This window comes from Mauremys mutica, chromosome 7, assembly GCF_020497125.1.
Source record: "Mauremys mutica isolate MM-2020 ecotype Southern chromosome 7, ASM2049712v1, whole genome shotgun sequence".
Taxonomy (NCBI): Eukaryota; Metazoa; Chordata; order Testudines; family Geoemydidae; genus Mauremys; species Mauremys mutica.
The window spans coordinates 41,114,954-41,137,379 of record NC_059078.1 but is presented as its reverse complement, the minus strand read 5'-3'; the positions used below and the strand labels follow the sequence as shown (position 1 = coordinate 41,137,379).

General features: G+C 39.7%; 1 protein-coding gene across 3 annotated transcripts in view; it reads left to right on the top strand.

The window, feature by feature from the left end:
• LOC123374161 (plasma membrane calcium-transporting ATPase 2) overlaps positions 1–22,426 on the top strand; it is a 170,182-nt gene that overhangs the window by 118,241 nt on the left and 29,515 nt on the right. For all 3 annotated transcript variants that reach the window (XM_045023762.1, XM_045023761.1, XM_045023763.1), the window contains 5 exons: positions 5,853–5,959; positions 6,816–7,007; positions 14,356–14,569; positions 18,184–18,395; positions 22,146–22,253. In XM_045023762.1, the coding sequence (XP_044879697.1) occupies positions 5,853–5,959; positions 6,816–7,007; positions 14,356–14,569; positions 18,184–18,395; positions 22,146–22,253 (833 nt within the window). The remainder of the gene's footprint in view (positions 1–5,852; positions 5,960–6,815; positions 7,008–14,355; positions 14,570–18,183; positions 18,396–22,145; positions 22,254–22,426) is intronic.

The window sequence follows — 22,426 nt, the reverse complement described above, 5'->3', positions numbered from 1 at the left end:
TCTCACCCACCTCCTCCTGTAATAAACCCCTAACCTAGTCTGAGTTACTAAAGTCCTCAAATCATGGTTTAAAGACTTCAAGGTGCAGAGAATCCTCTAGCAAGTGACCCATGCTCCAGGCTGCAGAGGAAAGCGATAAACCCCCAGGGCCTCTGCCAATCTGCCCTGGAGGAAAATTCCTTCCCGATCCCAAATATGGTGATCAGCTAAATCCTGACTCACCAGCCAGACACCTATGAAAGAATTATCTGTAGTAACTCAGATCCCACCCCATCAACCATCCCATCACAGGCCATTGGGCATATTTATTGCTAATAATCAATGATCGATTAATTGCCAAAATTAAGCTATCCCATCATACCATCCCCTCCATAAACTTATCAAGCTTAGTCTTGAAGCCAGATATGTCTTTTGCCCCCACTGCTCCCCTTGGAAGGCTGTTCCACAACTTCACTCCTCTGATGGTTAGAAACCTTTGTCTAATTTCAAGTCTAAACTTCCTGATGGCTAGTTTGTATCAATTTGTTCTTGTGTCCACAATGGTACTGAGCTTAAATAATTCTTCTCCCTCCCTGGTATTTATCCCTCTGATATGTTTAAAGAGAGCAATCATATCTCCCCTCAGCCTTCTTTTGGTTAGGCTAAACAAGCCAAGCTCTTTGAGTCTTCTTTAATAAGACAGGTTTTCCATTCCTCCGATCATCCTAGTAACCCTTCTCTGTACTTTTTCCAGTTTGAATTCATCCTTCTTAAACATGGGAGACCAAAACTGCACACAGTATTCCAGATGAGGTCTCACTAGTGCCTTGTATAAGGGTACTAACTCCTTATCTCTACTGGAAATACCTCACCTGATGCATCCCAAGACTGCATTAGCTTTTTTCATGGCCATATCACATTGGCGGCTCATAGTCATCCCGTGATCAACCAATACTCCGAAGTCGTTGTCCTCCTCTGTTACTTCCAACTGATGAGTCCTCAGCTTATAACAAAAATTCTTGTAATTAATCCCTAAATGCATGACCTTGGACTTTTCACTATTAAATTTCATCCTATGACTATTACTCTAGTTTACAAGGTCATCCAGCTCTTCCTGTATGATATTCCGGTCCTTCTCTGTATTGGCAATACCTCCCAGCTTTGTGTCATCCGCAAACTTTGTTAGCACACTCCTACTTTTTGTGCCAAGGTCAGTAATAAAAAGATTAAATAAGATTGGTCCCAAAACCGATCCCTGAGGAACTCCACTAGTAACCTCCCTCCAGCCTGACAATTCACCTTTCAGTATGACCCATTGTAGTCTCCCCTTTAACCAATTCCTTATCCACCCTTCAATTTTCATATCCCCGTCTTTTCCAATTTAACTAATAATTCCCCATGTGGAACCATATCAAATGCCTTACTGAAATAGAAGTAAATTAGATCCACTGCATTTCCTTTGTCTAAAAAAATCTGTTACCTTCTCAAAGAAGGAGATCAGGTTGGTTTGGCATGATCTACCTTTTGTAAAACCATATTGTATTTTGTCCCAATGACCATTGACCTCAATGTCCTTAACTACTTTCTCCTTCAAAATGTTTTCCAAGACCTTGCATACTACAGATGTCAAACTAACAGGCCTGTAGTTACCTGGATAACTTTTATCCCCTTTCTTAAAAATAGGAACTATGTTAGCAATTCTCCAGTCATACGGTACAACCCCTGAGTTTACAGATTCATTAAAAACTTCTTGCTAATGGGCTTGCAATTTCATGTGCCAGTTCCTTTAATATTCTTGGATGAAAATTATCTGGGCCCCCTGATTTAGTCTCATTAAGCTGTTTGAGTTTGGCTTCTACTTCAGATGTGGTAATATCTACCTCCATATCCTCATTCCCATTTGTGATCCTGCCATTATCCCTAAGCTCCTCATTAGCCTCATTAAAGACTGAGGTAAAGTATTTGTTTAGATATTGGGTCATGCCTAGATTATCCTTAACCTCCACTCCATCCTCAGTGTTTAGCGGTCACACTTCTTTCTTTGTTTTCTTCTTATTTATATGGCTATTGAACCTTTTACAGTTGGTTTTAATTCCCTTTGCAAGGTCCAACTCTACATGGCTTTTGGCCTTTCTCACTTTTTCCCTACATTTTCTGACCTCAATAAGGTAGCTTTCCTTGCTGATCACTTCTCTGAGATGCTTGCTCATCCAGCTTGGTCTACAACTCTGGCCTCTGAATTTTTTCCCCTTTCTTGGGATGCAGACTTCTGATAGTTTCTGCAACTTTGACTTGAAGTAATTCCAGGCCTCCTCCACCTTTAGATCCACAAGTTCTTCAGTCCAATCCACTTCCCTAACTAATTTCCTTAATTTTTTAAAGTTAGCCCTTCTGAAATAAAAAACCCTAGTCACAGTTCTATTTTTGTTTATCCTTCCATTTAGTTTGAACTGAATTAGCTCATGATCGCTCGAACCAAGATTGTCCCCTACAACCATTTCTTCTATGAGGTCTTCACTACTCACAAAAACCAAATCTAAAATGGCATCTCCTCTTGTTGGTTCAGCAACTACTATTATTATTACTAGCACATGTCCTCCAGTCTATATCTGAGAAGTTAGTCTCCCATGATCAAACAATTCCCATTAGTATTTACTTCATTAACAACATTAAAGAGGTCTCTATCCATATCTAAATCAGATCACCGTGGTCTATAGCACACCCCAAGCACTATCCCAGGGGAGGCTCTAAGATTTCTTCCCCAATGTGATTTTTTGCCCAGATAGACTCTGTCTTATCTATTCCATCACATCTTATTTCTTTATAGTCTTCCTCATCATTGATATACAATGCTACTCCATCACCTTTGCCTTAATTTCTGTCTTTCAAAAACAGCACACCCCCTTCAATATCTGTACTCCAGTCATGACTACTATTCCACCTTATTTCTGTTATCCTTATAATATCTGGTTTCACTTCCTGCACCAGTAACTCTAGTTCCTCCATTTTGTTACCTAAGCTCCTCACATTGGTGTACAAATACCTTAATTTTTGCTGTTTGGCTTCGCTCACATTCTTTACCTGATTAGGCACTGACATTCTACTGCCAGTATCACAAATTAGACTAGTATCTACACTACCCTTCCTCCTTATGTCCATTCTCCTACCCATGGCTGTATCCTTTCTTACTTCGTTTTCTTCCCTCACAATGTTAAAATCTGGTGTGGAGATTACCTGGACATCTCCCAACCATCTCTCTCAGATTCCTACTTTAAAGCTCTCTTAATCAGTTATGCCAGCCTCCATCCTAGAAGTCTATTTCCCTCCCTACTCAGGTGAAGTCCATCCTGAGAGAACAGTCCTCTGTCCATGAATGCCTCCCAGTGGCCATACATCCCAAAGCCCTCCTTATAGCACCACTGCCTGAGCCATCTGTTGATCATCATAATCTTGTCACACCTTTGTTGCCCTTCTCTAGAAACGCAGAATCCCACTGAAGATCACCTGAGCCTCGATTTCCTTAAGCATCTTCCCCAGCCTGGCACAGTCTCCCTTGATATGTTCCAGTGAGAACCTAGCCGTATCATTTGTTCCCACATGAAGGACAATCAGTGGATTCTTTCCTGCTCCTGTGAGGATCCTCTTCAGCCTCAGGTCCACATTCCGTATTTTAGCACCCGGCAGGCAGCACACCCTTCTGTTCTCTGGATCAGCTCTGGTTACAGGCCTGTCTATTCATCTCAGTAAGGAGTCCCCAGTCGTGTAGACCTGCCTTTTCCTGGTGATGGTGCGATTCTCTGGTCTATCCCCTGTTCCCTCTGGCTGCAAGTCCTCTCGATTCCTATTCTCCCTTGCAATCCTCTGCAATCCAACCTGTATCCTCCTGTGGCTCATATTTGGTGTTATCATCTCCATTGATTCTTCCCCTCTTCCTATAGAACTAGATGCTCTTCTCTTCTTCCTTGCCCTCCCACCTTCAGTGACCACCTGCTGTGCCACTCCTTCATTTTCCAACTCCACAAACCTGTTCCTGAGCTCTCTTTCTCCTTCACTAGCCTGTCTTTTCCTCTGCCTGGTTCTCTTAGTCACATGCCTCCACTGTCCACTTTCCTCACCCAGCAGTCTCCCCTCACAATTCTTTAGTCCTGTTTCCATCTGCAAGTCTGAGCTTTTCCCTTCAACCTCCTCATGTCTTTGCTCCATCATATACTCGAACCCCCTTCTAAACTCAACCAGAGTTTCCACCTGCATCTCCAATCCTCAGATCTTTTCTTCCGTCAGCTTTATCGGCGGCACTTCATGCAGACAAAACTCTTTTCAGGTACCCCCTCCAGGATCATGTACATGCTGCAGCTTCCACATCCAGTCATCTTCATTGTGTCTTCCACTGCTTGGGTCACTACCACTGCTGCCTCTGTATCTGTCATAGCCTTCCCACCTAAGTCCTGTTAGTCTGGGAAACACAAACCAAACCAAAACACTACCACCCACAGCAAAAGAAACCCCCAACGAGCACCACAACACTGCCAGAACACCACACTCTCCCTTCAGTAGCCTGTGTTTTCCTCTGCCTGGTTATCCTAGTCTTCCCCTCCAAACTCCCCTCCAACAGAACTCCCACTCAAACTCCCCTGTTTACAACTCTGTTGGCTGGCTCTGGTGCTGCCGCCGCTGTCTGTGATTAATAGCAATAATAAGCCTTATTAGTGAATTAGTATCACCTTTAATACTAAAGATATAGCATATTGTTCTGTATTACAGAAAGATCTTGATGTTCAATATAACAAAATTTGAAAAGTTTGCTTTATATACAATAAACATAGCATACACACGTGGTTCAATAACTTGTAATTATTAGATCCTATAATCTAAGAGATTTAACTCTGTGACTTTGCTTAAATAGCAATGCAGGCCTTAATTATAGCATTTTTTTTCAGCATGTGTATCAAAGGCAATAAACAAAACTAATCATATACTCCAAATTAAATTTGGAAATGAAACTTAGTGTAATGATGATCTTATGACTAAAGTATAGTGTTTCTTGTGTGACCTCGGGCAAGTAATTTAATACAACTCCCTCAGTCTCCTCATCTCTAGAGTGTGGAAAATACTTTCCTATTTCATCAGGGTGAGATGAGACTGAATTCATTCATGTTATAAAACATTTTAAGGTCCTTGGAAGGAAGTAACTAGAGAAATACGAACCATTATTATTGCTTGTACTTCTAGTATACTAAAATGTATTACTTCAGAATTTTTTATTTAGTTGATATCGCTTTATTCGTCACTTTAGTACTTGGCAGAGCTGAATATGTCTCAGGAAAATCCTAATGTAGCTCCAGAAAATAGCAGTTGTCACTGCTGTTTTGGGCTGTAGGCTAAACTTCCCTGGAGACATCTCAAAAAAACAGATGTGCCAATGAAGGCTTGGATTTAGGAAAGCACGTATGTCTGTCTTAAGTTGTTGCTTAAGTCTGTCCTCATTCAGCAAGGCACTTAAACACATACTCAAATCCCATTACAGTTAATGGGGCCTCAGTGGATTGGAGCCTCAGTGGATTATATTGGGAAATAAGATTTCAATTAGTAGAAATCTTCATTTTTCACAAGGAAGCACATAATGGGGTGATCCTGTTTCTATTGAAACTTAAGAGAGTTTTGCCAATGACTTTATTGAGTGCCGGATTGGTCCCCGTATGATCCTCTGTAATGATGGCAGGAGTCACTTACATGGCTTACTACGTCGTTTTCCCTGGGAACTAAATCTGTATTCTCTGTGGGGGCCCATGATACGTCAGCCAGATATTTCGCTTCAAAATGGAGCCTCTTATTCTGAAGGTGAATATTCTATGTATTGTCGATATATTTTGCAGGTATTATTGACAGCACGCAGGTGGAGCAGAGGCAGGTTGTTGCAGTGACTGGTGATGGAACCAATGATGGACCGGCACTTAAAAAAGCTGATGTTGGCTTTGCAATGGTATGACCCTGAACATAGTCACTTGTCACTTTATTTGCATCACAGATTTGCTTAAAGGGAGTTTTTCTGTTTATATAACACATGGAGTGAAATGGTTCAGTGATTGTTCATTTAGTGAAGCAAGAAGCACATGGAGAAGTTTCCGTTTTCTGGAAATGGCTGTAATCAGTATATCACAGGTTTTAATGCAGTTTCAGAATCCACTATTACACATTGTGATAAACAGAGGAGTTTTGCTTGGCTGATTTTTACAAGAATCTTATCAAAATAAATATTGAAAATATGCAGAATGTTGATGCCAGTAGAGGAAAGTGCATTCAGTGTTCTGCTTGATAGCAAGGTGGAACAGGAAGAACACTCTTCAATTTAATAGTACATTATTTTGACTTGGTAAAAATCCACCCCCAAATACAACTTACTAGTTCCCCAACATTTTGTGGCACTACTGCAACAGCATCTGAAAACATAAGAAATTGACAGCATAATAGATGCTGAATTCAATTTGAGCTGTGCAATTCCAATTTGTACTGGCAATTCTATATATGCGTATTTAAAAAAAAAATCAGAACTCCAGCGACACATGGATGTTCACTCCCTTATTCAGCATCAGTTGCTATCACAAAATACTCAAATAGCTCATCACAAGGCATTCCCTTGCTCTCTATTGGCACACACCTCCAAACCTATTATCCAACACATCCAAGACATAGCATGTACTCACCAAATGCTATTATTCCATTCTGTGATCAAAGCATAACTGTGCAGTGGGAAGGGATGTCCAAAGATCTATTTTCTAACTACTGCTGTTTCTTTCCCATATTCATTTTTATCATAATTTTCTGCAATTTTTTTCCAGGGCATTGCAGGTACTGATGTTGCAAAGGAAGCCTCAGATATTATCTTGACGGATGATAATTTCAGTAGCATTGTGAAGGCTGTAATGTGGGGCCGTAACGTCTATGATAGCATCTCCAAGTTCCTACAGTTCCAACTTACTGTTAACGTAGTGGCTGTGATTGTGGCTTTCACTGGGGCATGTATTACACAGGTAAGCTGAGTCGCAGAGATGACATGAAGCAGGGATACTGGACTGCCTGATAATCAAAAGAGCCAAATACCCAATTTCAACAGATGCCTTCAACTGGTCACCATTGTATTCTTGATTCCTACAGTATTGTTAGCAAGCATTTTTATCTGGGTAATAAGTTTGGGAATCATTAGTTACATGTCAGAGTTACATCTGGAATCATGCATTGTATCAGTCATACAGATATTCCCAGAAGTATTACTTTTGTTTGGACTGTGATTACTGGTACATTCATATGGCAGCACTGTCATTTAGAAGTAATCCAGACAGGGAAACTTTCAACTAAAAATGAAGAAAACATTTTGGTGCTTTGTGTTTCTGATTCAGATAACTAAAACCAAAAAACATTATACACAGAAATATCTTTCTGACTATTTTTTTCCCCAAAACAATCCATTCTAATTGCTAATATCACTATCCTCATTTACATCTTATTGTAGCAACCTTTTTGAACCTTATCCATTGTGAGAAATGGAGCAAAAATCAACAGCTTTGTGCTACTCAGCAATAGGGTGACCAGACAACAAGTGTGAAAAATCGGGATGGGGATGGGGGTTAAGAGGTGCCTGTATAAGACAAAACCCCAAATATTGGGACTGTCCCTATGACATCGGGACATCTGGTCACCCTATTCAGCAAAGTACTTGTCACTTGCTCAGATACCCTGCCTAACTTTTCTACTCACCCTTTAAAAGGACCAAGACATCTGATGCGTTTTAAATGCTTGTTTTCTGTGCCTCTCCTCCTCCTCCTCACAGCAGAGATCTACATATTCATAGGCGTGTTAATGGCTGTGTTTGGAAGATCTCTAAGCATAAATCAGGTTTCAAAGCCTGGACTCCAGCCCTAGCCACAACTAACATGCAAGGCTACTTATGTACCTATCTCACCAAACACACAAAAAAGGCCAAAAAAAAAATGAGAGCTGCTTCACTTCAGCATCACCGCTTTTTCATAAGCATACCTCCTTTTGATTATCTCATTTTGTTCAGCAAGGGGCAGGGGAGTGTGTATAACTAGTGGAGCATGCAGCTTTTCTTCCTCCAATACTAAAATAACAATGCTCAAGAGCGGTATATACTGGAGAGGGGTGCTGTTACAAACGCCTAAGCTCGATAGAAGAAATGCACACCTATGAGAACGATGCAGCTCCCCTTACTGTCCATTACACAAATGTACATATCTGTCACTACAGGTAAATTCCATCTCTGACACACACACCTATGAGCAAAACAATGAATAAGTCATTAGCTACACTTCAGGAGTACGCTTACATTGCAGTCATGGAATCGTTATGTGAAACTTGAGACCTGGTCTCTCCATTAAGCCAAGAGGTTAAGCGCCTTTCTTCTGAATTCTTGGGTCTCAGTTGTACTTGGCAAGGTGTGGAAAGGTCTCAAATAGTCCCCACTGGCCCTGGTGAGCACCTTCACAGGGACTGGACGCAACTGTGTTCATTTAACTCCTCTAGGCACAAGGACTGTGTGATCATAGGGCCATTCACCAGAAGAAGCAGGAATGGGTTTACAGAAGCCAGTGGAAATTACCTTAGCCAGGTGAAATACCTGTTGTATCCTGTCAAAGGGAAGCAAAGTAGCAACAGTCTCCTTGCTCTGCTGCTAAATGCTGGTGCACCTCCGTATTAATCCCTACTTTGGCTATGCCTAATAGGCACAATTGACCCTATGGACAGGTGGGAGGAAGGGAAATATTGTTTATGGGGAAGAGGCAGAGGCAGAGATTAGGTGACGGCCTTTTCTCTTCAGGAATATTTCAAAGTATTTGAGAGAGTATTTAGCATTAAGGGATAATGTCTGGTAACTAAAGAGAAGAGGAAAATACAAACATTATCGAAAACAAATGATTATAGCATCATGTTGCACAGAGCATGCTCCTTGATTATTATTTTTTTCCCTACCAGTCCAAGGACTCTGTTCAACTTCCACTGAAGACATTGGGAGTGTTTTCATTGGCTTTCAACAGGAATTGAACCACACCCTAAAAGTACATAATGATGAACAGTTTTGCCCAAGTGATCTGTAACTAAAATCTTCCCGGCTCCTTCCTACTCATTCCCCACAGTTATATGCTTTTGAATGTGCAACCATTCTGTTAAAAATTAACTCATCTCCCAAGGTTAATACATTTTTATCAAAATAAATCTATATGAAATTGTTTAGTTCTACAATAAAATAGCAAACCCCAAGAGAGAGAAATTAAAAAAAAAATAGAAATTGTTGCAAATATACTGCAGTTGATTTGAGATATGGCCATGTTTACACTTAACTTCCTGATTCCTGACAATCTCAAGAAGCTTTTATTTCCATCTCATGCAACAAGGAACTTGCCTGAAGAAGCTACATTATGTTGACTTTCAGACTCAAAGTTTCTATTCTGTGAAAGAGCATTATGTGTGTTTGCCTTTTATAACTGAAATATTACCAAAAATTGTGTTAGGGAACATACTGTACCCTCTGGTTGTTATAAAAATAGCTCTGATACAAAATGCATGACTGTATTGAAAAATCTTGAGTACAGTAGCCAAGCTGCACATTTATACCTAGTCTTAAACATTTACACTAGTCTTAAAATATTAATTTGACTGAAATATTTAAATTCTTATTAACAAATAAAGATAACTAAAAGCCATTGTTTCCAAAACACAAGCATAGCTTTCAGGGACCTTGACAAGGGCTTGCCTATACAGCAAATATTTCCTACACATTTTACTCTGTTTTTCCACAGATATTTTGTCCCTGCTGTACATACAGAATATAATTGTATTCTTAGGTTAAATTCTCTGTATCCCACTGGTTCTGGTAATTAAACCCCAAACCCCATCCCAAGAGTGGCAGGCAGGGCTAATTGGACGGGGATAGCTGTCTTGAGGCCTCTGGTCCATATAGGGCATGCCACTCTATTACACCTCCCTTTTCAAGTTTGTTTATTCCTTGCCTCATTCACTGTGCACTGTCTAGCCTGCGCTTTAAGTGTGGTTGGCATCTGGACACACCCTGGCTAATTTACTATACACCATCCTTTCTGCGCAGTGAGCATCCAGATCTACTTTGTTAAACCGAAGTAAATTAAGACTAAAGCTACTGATTTCAGTAAATTAATGAGGTCCAGACTCATAGGTCCTCATCTCATTCTCCAGACACCAAGTGTAGAGGCCTCGGCTCAAACAGTGTACAGCTTTCTCAGTGAGCAAGAGATTCTTGTGAAGCCCTGCCTAAAACATTGTGAACTGTTGTGCATTGAATGAGACAGGACTCCATGCTCTCATTTATCCCATGGAATTCCGTACATCCCTTCCAAGACCCAAAATTTCATGCAACTTACTTACCTAGGCAAACACAGTGGCAAGAAAACACTGGGACATTATTTTTAATTATTAAAAAAATCTGTTCATGCACAAAATAAATCTTTAAATACACATAGCTCAGGCAAATCAAAACAAAATTTTACTGGAGCAACATACGGCAAATGTCCAAGCTAAGGTGTATCTCTGTGCCAAATTCTAGTTCTACCTCAAATATTTGAGGCTTTGTAGTTGTTTGTAAAAGGTCACATTTTTTTTAAAAGGCAAAGTATATTTTAAACACTCCATACTCAAAAATTGATGAGTTTTTCTTGGATTTTAAAACAGAATTCATATTTTGGCAGTGACTAGACCTTGAAAGTCTTAGCTGAAAATGCTAAACATTTGGCAAAAATTAAAGTACTTGGAAAAAGCATTTTAGTTGTCACTATACACTTCAACTCCTGTATAATGAGGATGAAAGATACTTCAGAAATTTAGAAGGTATTATTTTGCATGTTACTTAGTGTTGATACACTCTAGCATTCTAAACAGCAGCATTTGACAAATCCTAACAATTTAGGAGTCTTCTGTGCTTTTGGTTAATAATACTGCACAGTAAATAGAATTAGACTGTACTGATCACCTGAAGGTTGGAAGTAAATATCAAGAAGTGTGCAAGTAGAATGTAACAGACTGGGCAGCTTCTGTTAAACTTGTATCTAATAGGACTAGCAGCAAAAATGTTTGTACCTAGAGAATGTTTCAAAAGTTTTGCAGAATAGCCACTGTCCCATTAAAGAGGCTTATGTAGGCAAGTGTTTGCGTGTGCTGAGAGCCAAATGGGAGTTAAAAGGTAAGGATAAAAACACCTTTCTATCCCCTTACAGCTTGTCATCTTAACTAAAAAATAACAAGCTCTAAGATTTGAGAGGCTGTATGTGTCACAATAGATTTGTGGTTTATTGCCAGCCTCTTGTGATTTGTACTTTAAGTGTTTCCTAAGATAAAGTGTAAAATCACTGGATAGGAGGGACTTTTACCTTTAGGCAAATAGTAACCTTTTCCAAGGTCAAATGGAAAAGAACTTGACAAGTAAGTGGTGATCTCGGGTGGCTCGCAATGTGAACATCTTTCCTCCCAACAGTCGTTGGAGGCTACATGATGATGTATTATTTTGAACTTCACCTATGAGATCAAAGGATTCTTTGGCCATTTAGTCAGTGGCCAGAGACTGCCAAAAGAACATGAAGCTTGAATGCCACTCACCTGTTCTTGTGCTGCATAGAGTCAGAGCAAGACTGAAAACTATAATGGAAGACTAAACTCCATGTCTGATAGACATTTTCTTTAGTTTCCACTAACTAATCAGAAACTAGGTAAAGTTGCAGTGGAGATTTCATGGCACTGGCTGCTCAAACTAACGTGCGTTAATCTTTGGGCTTGGGCTTAGAACGAGGTTTTACACTTGATTGAACTGTGCAGCACTGCAGATAACTGGCAATTATTAGAGGCAGGGTGATTGGCACAGTGAAGTGGTGAGAACGTGCTGCTGCCTGAGCTGATGACTTCTGGTTACACTTGTGTGAAGATGGGTCAAAGAGAGAGACCTCCTGTAACATTATTCATAGGAATATCTGAGGCCTTGGCTATTGCCCACATGACTGTTTATTACGAATAATATACAGATGTGGGGATGAACACTTGAGGCAGCAATTCCAGCTTCTAAAGTTATCTCCAAACAGAAAATGCTTGTGCAGCACTCTTGTTAACCATACAAAATGTGAAAATAGGATGAGGCAAATTCTTCAGTAAAAACCTGATTGTGTTTCCCCCTTTCTATGTATATTAGGTACCTCAGCACTACGAGTCTTTAAGCCACGATGGTGAAACCTTGGCATAAGGTCACCACTGCTTTGGGCCATTCCACATTGGTAAAACCACAAAATCTGGGACCTAGTTAATCCTGTTTATCCTTTGTTTAACTTTTCCCCCCATCCCTACAAATACAGGCATGTCCTATTGCTGGAGCTGCATATCAGATGGCTGAACTGATTTCTCCTCCTGATAAGCCCAGTTAATGCTGCCAATGGCCAGGAAGTCAAGAATCTTGACTAATCTTGGCTAATCCTTCTCTGCTCCCTAGCATGCCCAGCTTGTGCCAAAGCAGTAAATTGCCTCCCCCACCTCTCCCCCCTGCCCCAAGTAGGCAAACCTGAACATTGTTTTTTTAAAATATAGTCTGCAACAAAATATTTTTTTAAATGCAAGTTTGTTTATTTGCAGGAAAATGAATGTATTGTGTCCCTAGTGAGATCAAGACTGTAATTTCAAGACACCACAGAGACCAAAACATTTACAGTTTGTCTCCAAGTGCTGTCCTTAACTGCAATTGGTCCTTGGTATTGAAACTGATATAAAAGCTTGAGAAGGCTTCATTAAAAATAAACATTTACATCTCTCAAGAAAAGTGCAGTCTTCAGACAAGTGTTTTTAATGGTATTTATTTTGGTCTGTAAATTATTCTGACACTCCTTTGCCTCACCTATGCACTATGGTAGAAAATATATGGCGCATAACAACAATACTGTGACCCCCCCGCTTATAAATTCAAAAACACATTTTAAAATATTTAACACTATTATAAATGCTGGAGATGAAGTGGGTTTTGGGGATGGAGGCTGACAGCTCTCGACCCCCATGTAATAACCTTCCGACCCCCTGAGGGGTCCCGGCCCCTAGTTTGAGAACCCCTGTGTAAGTTATCCCTGTTATGTGATAAAACGTCAGAGTGTTATCTCATGTTATTTTTTAGAATTCTCTTACCCATCCCTGATACGAATAAAGTACCTCTCTCTCTCTGAGTCTGAAAATAGATTTCACTAATGTTATCTATTTCAGATTCACACTAAAGGCACAGGAACTAGAATTATTCATGTGTTACAAGAAAAAAAATCTACCTCTTTCTTCCTTGCTATGGCTCTTAGAAGCAAACACAATTACATGTAATTACAATTGGTCCAGTGAGGTACAGTTACTGAGAACAGATCATTAGCCAAACTGCAATTTAATATATATTTCTCTTTGTCATTTACTTTTCACCTGAGAGCAGCATTAGGTTTTTTGTTTGTTTGTTTGTAATGTGATCTAAAGCCCTATATGGTGTGACTTTAGGCTGTCTCCATCTTGGATTAAATGAGCAAATAGCTCCTTCTAGTGGTTGCTAATCTAGTTTGGAAAATAAATACCTAATCCTACCAAAATCTATTAACGCTTTGGTAGTAATGCTGATGTTTGGGTGTCCTGTGAATATTTTTGGATGAAGAGCATGAACATTCTGCTTCATAGTTCCTAATGACTCTTCCTGTGATTTAGTAGTTGAATCAGTTTTCTCATTCCCTACTTGCTTTTAATAGGATGTTGAGTACATTCAGCTCACATCTGAGCTGTATAACATTGTTTATTTCTGTGTTTAAAAATAAAATAAACTATAAAATTTGAATTTATCAAAAACCCACATTGTATTGTTCCAAGATTTTGATCAATTTCAGGCAACACAATGTGTTTACTACAGCAAATTGTAGACATAACTTAGATATAAATTCACATTAAACTTGATATTTTAAATTGTTTTAATATAGTTTTTTCTGTCCCCACCCAGGAATACATATTTTTGATAGTCTTTAATATTTAGTCACCCAAACCTGACTTCTAAAAAATTTAAAAACAATCCATGGGGTAAAGTGCTATGGTACATTGTATAATCAAATTATTCAGATGGGATTAATGTGATGCTAAATAAGGTGTCTGGATGCAAATGCTGCTGGCTGAAACAATTGGCGATAAATCTGATTGTTCGTCTTTGCTCAACTCCATACCCTTTCTATTGTTACTGCCTTGCAATAGCACAATAAGACATTGAGTGTGAAGGGAAGAAATGGTGGACACAGTGATCATTTTAGCAAACCAAGACAAAGAAACACATTATATTTTATTTTGTCTCCGAAGGACTCTCCACTGAAAGCTGTGCAGATGCTGTGGGTCAATCTAATTATGGACACCTTTGCTTCTCTTGCTCTGGCCACTGAACCCCCTACAGAGTCTCTACTGCTAAGGAGACCATATGGCAGAAACAAGCCTCTTATATCACGTACCATGATGAAGAACATTCTGGGCCATGCTGTCTACCAGCTAACTCTCATTTTTACACTTCTCTTCGTTGGTAAGATAAACAAAACATATTTTTGTTCACTTTAGGTCTCTGCTGTAGCTTGCTGGCTTCATTCACTGATCTCTAGCTATGTGCCCCAAAATGTACTGCATATTCCAAAGTGCCAAACATTTGCATTAAGCTTTACTCAGGGCTCACCTGAGACATGCCCCAGGTGTTGAGCCATGCAGTGGGACCAAAAGAGATAAGGGGAGATGGAACAGCCCCAACTGGAGGGTGATGGGATGTCAGGGATCATTCTGGAACCTTTCATATCTTCTTGGTAAAAATGTGGGATTTGCTTAATCTAGCTTTTTGGAATATTAAGAAAAGTGTAGGTTCAAGGCATTGGCAAAGGTTTAGGTCAGTATGGGTGTTAACCAAACTGGTCAGTCTGTTTCTAAGCTCAAATTTCAAGGCTTGTCCTCTTCACTAGGAAACTTAATATTTTATTTCTGTTTAATCTGAAATGTACAGATTCAAGTTATGCTGGTACAAAAAGCCACTTCAATTTGGGAACTAACAATATTGTTCAGTATTCTTCCATGATAAATGCTATCATCTGGATAATCTAGACAAACAAGCTAGTAATTAGAATCTATTTAGATCAGACAATAGACTCCATTCTGGGATTTAACACCTGTGACTGTTGGAAGGAAAAAAATTGGCTAATTTATTATTTCAGCCCTCTACCCATGGTCTTGCACTAATTCAGGTTTTACTGATGATGAATGCTTTTCTCTATAATGGGGTCTTTAGGGACATGAGATATAGGGAAGAAAAAGACCGTTTCTCATTGCAAGGAATAACCCAGGAAGAATAATAGCCACTCTTGTTTTATGTCAATTAGTGCATTTGCTCAAGAGGCTGATGATAGTAATTAGCACTTGGGGCTCATATACTGTGTTCATGACAATATGTCATAAGAACGGCCATACTGGGTCAGACTGGTGGTCCGTCTAGCCCAGTATCCTGTCTTCCAACAGTGGCCAATGCCAGATGCTTCAAAGGGAAAGAACAGAACAGAGCAATTGAGTGATCCATTCCCTGTCATCCACTCCCAGCATCTGACAGTTAGAGACTTAGGGACACCTAGAGCATGAGGTTGTATCTCTGACTTTCTTAGCTAATAGCCATTGATGGACCTATCCTCCATGAACTTATCTAATTTTTAACTGACGTTAAATTGGCATTTGTTGATGGCCTGAAGTATGTGTCTTACAGGCTATGTAATATACTCCCTAGTAAGTTGTTATGAATGTACATTCATGTATGTACAAGCCTTAGGAGGGCCAGGCTCCTCCCTGCAGCTATGAGCCTATTTTGGATGCTAGGGGGGGCTGACAAGCCTGTCAAAGCAAAGAAGGGGCCTATAATGAGCCTGATAAGTTTCTGAGGTTGGGGTGGGAAGGGGAAATGTTTGCAGGAGGATTCTGGTGCCCCCTAGAAAGCCTAATAAGCTTGTCAGCCTATGACTATCTAAACTATGCACATGAGCCTTCATAATAGGTGCATCTGAAAGTCAAACATCCTGTACGTTTTGTGGGAGTTATAGGTGGCCCTCCAGTGAGCCTCCCAAGGCTGAGAGAAGGACCCCTTTTCAAGGCCTGCAGGAGAGAAGAACCTTTGCCCCCCACACATAGTGAGCCTCAAGAAGCTCCCCAGTCCCCTTCACATTTCTGAGGAGGCATACAGCCCACCCCATTTCCTGACAGCCTTAGGAAATGCAGCAGCAGTCTCCTTGGGGAGCTTCAGGAGGCTCAGCTATATCCTACATGGTAAAAAGAAAATGTGCTTCTTGTCTTTCCAATAAGCTTCCTAGCAATCAGGTTAGCAATTTGGTAAAGGTAAGGTAAAGGGATAGATACTTTTTTTTAGTGAAATCTTAGGAATCATTTGATGTGCTATACTAAGTTTCCCAAGGCCAGTAAATCCACAGTTCCAGATTCATAAGCTAACTGTTTAAACTGGACTCTGATCAATGATCTTCTGTACAAGAGTTCAGCAAATCAAATCCATTCTCTCTCTCTTCCTCCTTTCCCATTGCTGCTATAAGTTGGCAATAAATATGTTACACATGTGTTTGAACGCTGATTGCCTCTATTTTTAGAGTGTCATAAATCTAGAAGCCATTGTCCTGTTCAGTTAAACTGCTGCACAGCAAATTGTATCTTGGTTCCAGGCCTGACCTACCAAATTTTAAACTGGTATGTTTCTAATGGCCTTGGGAGAAGAGTGGGCAATGGAATCTTGGGTGCAACCTTATCTACTTCTATTCCATAGTAGCAGCAGATTCTGATTTTGGAATGAAGTAATGCAGTGAAATGGAATTTTTGAAGATTAAATTATGGATAATCATGTCAAGGAAAAAATTCAATCAGATTTATGCATAAATCCATTTGCCTTTCATAATGGGCTTTATTATTTGGTTTGAAGTCTTTAGTAATGATTATCCATATCCATGTAATCTTTGTTTAAAAGTCTCAGCTCTGTCTTCAGCATCACACCCGTAGTAAAGTTATAATGCTACATTTATGTTATCACAACTTTTTTTATGTCAAAAGACAATAGGCCAAAGTCTTCCTTTGGATGCATGCACACAATTCCCATTGATTTTCACTGGAGCTGCTCAAACATCAAAGGCAAAGTTCAGTTCTTTGATGACTCTACTGACTGAATATGACCTTATGGCAGTTCTCTCAGATCTATAACTGTTTGTGAGGTGGAAGCCTCTCATTCAAACAGTAACACCACCGGGAGCCCGGAAAAATATTGTCCAAGTGAACGAAGTTTGGTATAAACAAATGTTTATTAAAGTTTGCTGCTGAGCAAAATTTCCCCTTTACATTTATTTTCTCTCTGTTCTTTACTCATACAGATTAATGTTCTACCCTTATTCTAAAGGTCTCTCTTTATATATAGGTATACGTGTGTTAAGAATTCTGATATGTATACGTATAGTGAATAAGTGGCCCTGTGCGTAGATGTATTTCCAAGTGTTATGTAACCTCTACAATTACTGTTCATACTGTACAAAATGTTGCCTTTTTTAATATTGACAATTAATTCTCAGTTATCTAAATAATAGTATGATCTCCTATTAGGTGCTTACAAAGTAGTTTAACAGACAAATGGTGGTGGTGTTAGCTGCTGTTCTTTTTAGTTAATATCCTTGACTACTTGTCAAGAATAATGCATATTAGGAAGTAATATGCAGAGACTGTTGAAGGATGGTTGCTGCTAATTATTTTAGAAATGGCAAATGCAGTGTCAACAAGTCTGCAGCTCTGAATAAATGAGATGAAAGAAATGACTCTTTAGAGTCGTTCCTACATGGTGGGAGAAAAAACCCTACCAAAAATCATTTGAGCTGGTACATTGAGTCACTGGATTATAGTCAACATTATGAAGCTTCACAGTGAGAATTCTGTATTTCTTTGCTCACTGAGTTGGGAACTATGCCTGCAGTGTAGTAATTGTGGAAGCAATGCTGCTAAAAAATAACAAAAACAAAATAACACAAGACTGAGGAGGCAGCCCATGAGAGGGAATGGGAATACAACACAATGTCGAGGCTGAATTTTTGATAACAGAAACAAATGTTTTTTATTCTTTTTTGCATTAAGGTGAAAAAATGTTTAAGATTGACAGTGGTCGGAATGCACCACTCCACTCTCCTCCTTCTGAGCACTACACCATTATCTTCAATACCTTCGTCATGATGCAGCTATTCAATGAAATCAACGCACGCAAAATCCACGGCGAGAGGAATGTTTTTGATGGCATTTTTAGAAACCCTATATTTTGCACTATTGTACTGGGTACATTTGCTGTACAGGTAATCATTCATGCAAGAAATAGCAACTATCCATCAGAAACGTACAATTTTTCTGTCTTTGTTCTTTGGAAAATCAAATGTTTTTCTGGCCAATCCAAATGCTTATTCATCCTGTATTAGACCTATTCATCCTGTATCAGACCTAAATCAGACCTATTCTGCTTTAATCAAAATAATGCTTCTATCAGTAATGGTAATTTAGAACACTTAATATTTACAAAACTAGCAAAAGCACGCTAGACAGAGTATAGTATGTTGCTTTGTCACAAGAGCACATATGGTTAAGATTTATAAGAAGTATGGTTAATTACAATGAGTAGCTGATTTGTTGAAACAAGAAGTCTCATTATTTTCCATGGAGATTATTAATAACATTATCATTAACCAAGGGTAACAAATAACTTTTTACACTTATTTACTACTGTTGTCCATAGTAGGGATGAACAAGTTGGTTTGTTGTTAATGGGTGCAAGCATTGACCCACTTCCTTCATGTCTGCTGAGATCCAGAGGTCCACCAGATATCCCTAGAGTATTCTTCACTAATAGCCCAGCATAAAATAGATTTGGCTATCTCCGGAGAAAACTTCTCTTTCCCCTGGTGTCATTCTTTTAGTCCCACATCAGCCATTCCGCTGTTCAGTCCTAGGCCAAACATCACCTGGTAAGCCCTTTGTGGGGAATGCTGCAGCTCCACAAAGTCACTAAGGGCCTGCTATTTAAAGATATTTAGGCACCTAATCCCCTGTATTCCCGGAGATCTCCCTAACCCCTGGGCTGTGAAGTATTTTAGGTCTCTCTCAATCTCTCCGGTTGAAACATTTCCACTTTTATAAAAATAATTGAATATGCAATGGGCCAGAGAGTGATTCTATAGCCTGGTAATGTTTAGGACCTTCACCTGGCAGAGGGGAGACCTGGCTTCAAGTCCCTGCTCCACATCAGTTAGAGGAGGGAATTGAATCCAAGTCTCCCACATCTTGGGTGAATACTCTTATGGAGTATTTTGCTCTTGTGCAAAAGGGGGCAGCAGCACCACACCAGCTGTGTTTTGGGCAGGCCTCTGTTTGGGCCTGGCAGGTGAGGTAGGTGGGAGAAAGCCTGGGTTGTGAATCCCACTGGGACATAGGCACATGTGAGGAGTTGTGCATCAGGACTAGGCTTGCCCATCAGGAGACATGTAGGTACCACGGGGACTTCTCCAGGGAACACTGAGTTGCCTAGGAACTTTAGGCAGTGGCTGAGCAGGAGTTTTGAAGATCTAATTTTGGATGAAGAGAACTAAAGTGGGGGTTTAGGCACCTAAATCCCATTGTGCATCGAGCCCTCAGTGTGTGTTACTGAAAATGAGACTTAGCCTCCTAAGTCACTTAGGCCTTGCAACACTGAGTGGAGCAACACTAAATACCCTTACAAATACTCTTACAAATCTGGGCCTACTTGGGTTTAATTCACAACCAAATCTAAAGTCCTTACCATGGAAGGGACTTGAAGATTTTTTTCCATTCCCAGGTGTTTCCATACCTGGCTTTTGGCTGAGAGAAGAGGGGAGTTGCTATTCATAGACCTGAATTCATGTGCTGGATTCTGTCTACTCCTCCCAATCCTCTCTAGCCACCAACAAAAACTCTTCCAAAATAAATACAAACCTTAGTCTCTGTACACAAACAAGAGCCTACTTCTGCTCACTGTATTCACATGCAACTGCCACTGAAGCCAGTGGGAGCTGTGTATTTGAGAAAAATGAAGGATCAGAGCATAGTCAATCTGACTTCTGCTTGCTTTTCTGTGTCTCTCTTTCTGCCAGGTAATCTTTCCTTAGGTAATATCAGGTTATTCCTTCAACCAATTTCTCCACTTTTGCAAGGGGAAGGGGGGTTATATGAGCTTAATTTGGGGGGGGGGTGAGGGAGGTTATAACTTTGCATAATGAAGCCTACTAAAGCTGCTCTGAATTATATTTACTTGTTCTTAATTGGCTGGCTGTAGCTAGCCCAGCTGTATGAGTTTCATTTTTTGCTATAATCTCCAGGAGCTCAGCCTGTCTTTGTGGTATGGGTATGACAGAACCAGTCCCTAGTCTGATCTATGTTTCATGGGTGGTTTATCCAATAAAAAAAATGTGTGTAGGTCCTTGTGTATTTGCTATATTTGCTGGGTACAGCAGAACTGCATCTGGTATTTCAATCTGTGCAATAGTCCTAAAAATATAACATCAGGGTGACCAAATTTTGAAAGTGAAAAATGAGGAATCCAGCTATGGTGGGATAGAAGTCACAGGGAGTGGTTTGCTGGGAATCAGGATGGTATTGTGCTGGGAAACAGCTATTTTATACATAGGTCCAAGGGAGACGAGGAGAAGAAAGGACATTGGCCCATACTGTAGCGTCATTGGCATTACTATACTAGTACATGTATTTATCTGTGACACTGACTGCTGCCCAGTTTTGACTCATTGTTTTTAGTGTGCTCCCCATGTCTGTCCCTCCTATTGTATCATTTTATACTTAAGAAAGTAAGTTCTCTGAGGTGTAGGGACCGTCTTTATTTATAGATTTTTACGGTACCTAGCACTGACTATTATACGCTGACTTAAAAACAAGCAAAGCTGTTCGTAAGGTAGCATGTTAATGAAAATTAAGATTTTTTTTTCTAAATCAGTCAGAATGAACCTGGTCAGCACATTTCCATCTCATTACATCAAATGCCATTTAGATAATGGTTTATTCTGTTTCATTCACATGGCACAATTGAAATCTTGTTATGGTGAGACGTTTGCCACAAGATCAACCTCTCCTGCAAGTCAACATTTCTTTTTCATAAATGACCTCGTTTTACCTTTGAATACATACAGTATTATGCAAGAATCCTTAATCCAGTCTAGTGTTACCACTTTATTCCATTGGTACTGTGTTTTAGATTTCATTTCCATCAATCATTCACAGATTACTATTGAATGTGTTCATTTACAGCTGCCCTAGCCTCAGACCATATCACTTATCACTAGGATGCTGTTAAAAAGACAGTCTGAGTGTAAAGATATTGAAAAAAAAATGCTAGAATTAACATTACATGATCTAGAACTTGATCAGTCATTTGATACAACATGTGAATGTCAAGTTGCATTTGATTAGAGGCGTTTGTGCGAATATGGTTTTAGGCTAGTTTGACTATAGATAAATGAATATATTCAGGACTGAGCTGTAACTGATTGGGATTTAATCTGAACCATAGCAGCAATGGATTAAAATGTTGACACTGGAGAAAGGTCTCTTCCACTATATAAATTCCAAACTAAAATAATACTTTTCCCTGGGTGTCTAATTCAGGATATGTCAGTTTATGGGCACCCTATTTAAAATAGCCTGAGTCTGATTTTCCAGAGGTCCTAAACTCCTGCCATCTGAAGCCTCCGTTGACCACAACAGGGATTAGGTGCTCGGCACTTCTGAAATTGAGTCCCAAAGTGTTTTGAATGGAGGCTACTTTTGCTGACTTGGACCCAGTGACACTTAAGATGTCAAGTAGCAGAATGTAGGTCTCCCTACTTCAGCCCCATACTAAAATCTGCTAAACAACAAATGCCTATAGTGTGCTTAAATGTGCCACCCAGCAATGTACTTGCTGAATCAAAGTGAGATGTAAACAAGTGTACCGAAAGAGAGAGCAAAAGCTCATGTAAATATGGGGAAAATATATTTTCAGAAGAGAGATAAAGTGTTTCTTCCTCCCTCCCATTTTTCCTCTGCAGATAGTAATTGTGCAGTTTGGTGGGAAACCTTTCAGCTGCTCTCCTCTGCAGCTTGACCAGTGGATGTGGTGTGTATTTATTGGACTAGGAGAACTTGTCTGGGGTCAGGTAAGTGTCATGTAGCAATGTATAGTTTTCTACTCATTTATTATGTTTTCACAAACTGATGGAAGGTCTGGTTTTGCGAACACTTTGTCATAAAGTAATTTGATTCATAAGAAGGTGTGTAGAATTGCCACTCAATCATCTCTCACTTTATCATATTTGGCATTACACTGGAA